The sequence below is a fragment of the Cucurbita moschata genome, unplaced genomic scaffold (assembly GCF_002738365.1).
Source record: "Cucurbita moschata cultivar Rifu unplaced genomic scaffold, Cmos_1.0 Cmo_Scf00013, whole genome shotgun sequence".
Classification (NCBI taxonomy): Eukaryota; Viridiplantae; Streptophyta; class Magnoliopsida; order Cucurbitales; family Cucurbitaceae; genus Cucurbita; species Cucurbita moschata.
Window position 1 is genome coordinate 3,586,896 of NW_019268529.1, and position 2,710 is coordinate 3,589,605.

The 2,710-nt window shown below is 37.4% G+C and overlaps 1 protein-coding gene across 1 annotated transcript; it reads right to left on the reverse strand.

Moving 5' to 3' along the window:
- Positions 1-139: 139 nt before the first annotated feature.
- Positions 140-585, reverse strand: LOC111451390 (auxin-responsive protein SAUR50). The gene has a single exon (XM_023091795.1). The coding sequence runs from the start codon at positions 496-498 to the stop codon at positions 172-174; it is 327 nt and encodes a 108-aa protein (XP_022947563.1). The 5' UTR covers positions 499-585; the 3' UTR covers positions 140-171.
- Positions 586-2,710: the final 2,125 nt, after the last annotated feature.

Below are 2,710 nucleotides of genomic sequence, written 5' to 3' on the forward strand. Positions count from 1 at the left end.
AAAAAAAAAAAAAAAAAAAACATTAATGGGTTCCCAAAACAAAGAAAAAAGATTGATGATGATCAATCTAAGAAAGATGTTTTAAAAAAAAAGAACGAGAGATTTGGATATCTCGTCTTCGTCCATCTTGTTCTTGTTCTTGTTCTTGCTCTGGTTCAGGGGGATAATAAGTCATCTAAGCATGGAGGAGGTTAAGGATCTGAAGACGTGTTCTTGGCAAGGGATGGTGAGGCCCATGTAATGATCGAACCCAAATTCCTCTTCGGCTTGTCGGAGAAGGCATTGGAACTCTGGATGGGTCAAGAAGGAGATCGGGACGATGAATCGGCTCCGATTTTCACCGACGTACACGGCGAAGTGACCCTTTGGGACGTCGACGGGGAGATCGTTGTCGTCGTAGCCGCCATTGTTGGTTTTTTTGCCAAGGCTTGAGCAGCGTTTGAGGATTTGTTTGAGGACTGTGGGTTGTGGGAGTTTGTTTGCCTTTCTAATGGCCATTTTGTGGGAATGGGAATGGGAATTGATCTCTCCTTTGGGGCTTTTGGGAGGAGATAAAAAGGGGTATTTATGAAGAAGAAGGGAGTGAAGGACAGCCATAGGAGTGTAGGGTAATGTGTCCTAAGAGAGATAGAAGGAAGGGAGAGATGGTTGGAGCCAAAGACCAAATGGGCCTACCTTTGCTTTGGATGTTCGCTTTCCCAACGACAACTACGACTTCAAATGATTGAATGAGGCTATCGAACAAGTAGGCAACGTGGTCATGTCACACAGGATACACGTAGGTAACGTGGCCATGCTGCATGATAGATATCACTCTTAGAAGTAGTTAAGACAAGTAGGCAACGTGATCATGTCACATAGGATACACGTAGGTAACGTGGCCATGCTGCATGATAGATATCACTCTTAGAAGTAGTTAAGACAAGTAGGCAACGTGATCATGTCACATAGGATACACGTAGGTAACGTGGCCATGCTGCATGATAGATATCACTCTTAGAAGTAGTTAAGACAAGTAGGCAACGTGATCATGTCACACAGGATACACGTAGGTAACGTGGCCATGCTGCATGATAGATATCACTCTTAGAAGTAGTTAAGACAAGTAGGCAACGTGATCATGTCACACAGGATACACGTAGGTAACGTGGCCATGTTGCATGATAGATATCACTCTTAGAAGTAGTTAAGACAAGTAGGCAACGTGATCATGTCACATAGGATACACGTAGGTAACGTGGCCATGTTGCATGATAGATATCACTCTTAGAAGTAGTTAAGACAAGTAGGCAACGTGGTCATGTCACACAGGATACACGTAGGTAACGTGGCCATGTTGCATGATAGATATCACTCTTAGAAGTAGTTAAGATAAGTAGGCAACGTGGTCATGTCACATAGGATACACGTAGGTAACGTGGCCATGTTGCATGATAGATATCACTCTTAGAAGTAGTTAAGACAAGTAGGCAACGTGGTCATGTCACACAGGATACACGTAGGTAACGTGGCCATGCTGCATGATAGATATCACTCTTAGAAGTAGTTAAGACAAGTAGGCAACGTGGTCATGTCACACAGGATACACGTAGGTAACGTGGCCATGCTGCATGATAGATATCACTCTTAGAAGTAGTTAAGACAAGTAGGCAACGTGATCATGTCACATAGGATACACGTAGGTAACGTGGCCATGTTGCATGATAGATATCACTCTTAGAAGTAGTTAAGACAAGTAGGCAACGTGGTCATGTCACACAGGATACAAGTAGGTAACGTGACCATGCTACATGATAGACTTTACTCTTAGAAGCAGATAAGACAAGTAGGTAACGTAGTCATGTAGCACAGGATACACGAGAATGTCGAGACCATCAGGTGCTCAATTCGAGTTTCGTATTTTCGGGCATGGAACGTTACCAACCAGTAATTGACGTTTACTGTTTAAACCTACACACACCACATTTAACAAAGACGTGAAGCTACGTTTAAATTTCCGTAAAAACGATCCGAATTAATTTGAATAAAAGAAATAAAGGAAGAAAGAGGGGAAGGATCCACTAGGGATGTCTACTTGAAATAAGAGAGCAACAATTGGAAGTGTACTGTTTGGAGTACAAAATCTGTTGGAATTTTTTAAATTTAGTGTTTGTTTCGATGTGGGATTCTCAGTATTCCAATTTTTTTAATTTTTTATTTATTTAATTATTTAATTTTACAATTACAAACCCATGTGCTTTTCCTATTTTGATATTATTATTATTTTTTATTATATGATTTTGTAATTAATTTCCAAAATTTTGTTGTGAATTTGAACATAATTAATTAGATACCTACATCTTTTTATTTTTTTTTCTAATAATAATAATAATAATAAATAATAATTTATTTAATTTGATTTTGAAAAAAAAAATTAAAATTAGTATTTAATTACTCGAGTTTACTAAAATAACTACAGGTAGCTAGTCAATAAAAACATAGGTTATATTCCGTCTTTAGTTAAGAGACCGTGAATTCAAACTCTCACCTTTAACCGAAATTAAGGATCGAGGTATACTTAAATAATAATAATAATATTTATTATTATTATTATTATTACGTTGTCTCTATTTATCTTCGACACATTCGTGAAATATTTTTAAATTAATTAAACTCTTCCAATTAAGTTATTAATTATTATAATTAAAAAAAAAAAAAAAAAAAAAAAAAA

Bases quoted from the DNA above. Each gene is read 5' to 3' on its own strand.
- LOC111451390 (XM_023091795.1), bottom strand. From the start codon at position 498: ATGGCCATTAGAAAGGCAAACAAACTCCCACAACCCACAGTCCTCAAA.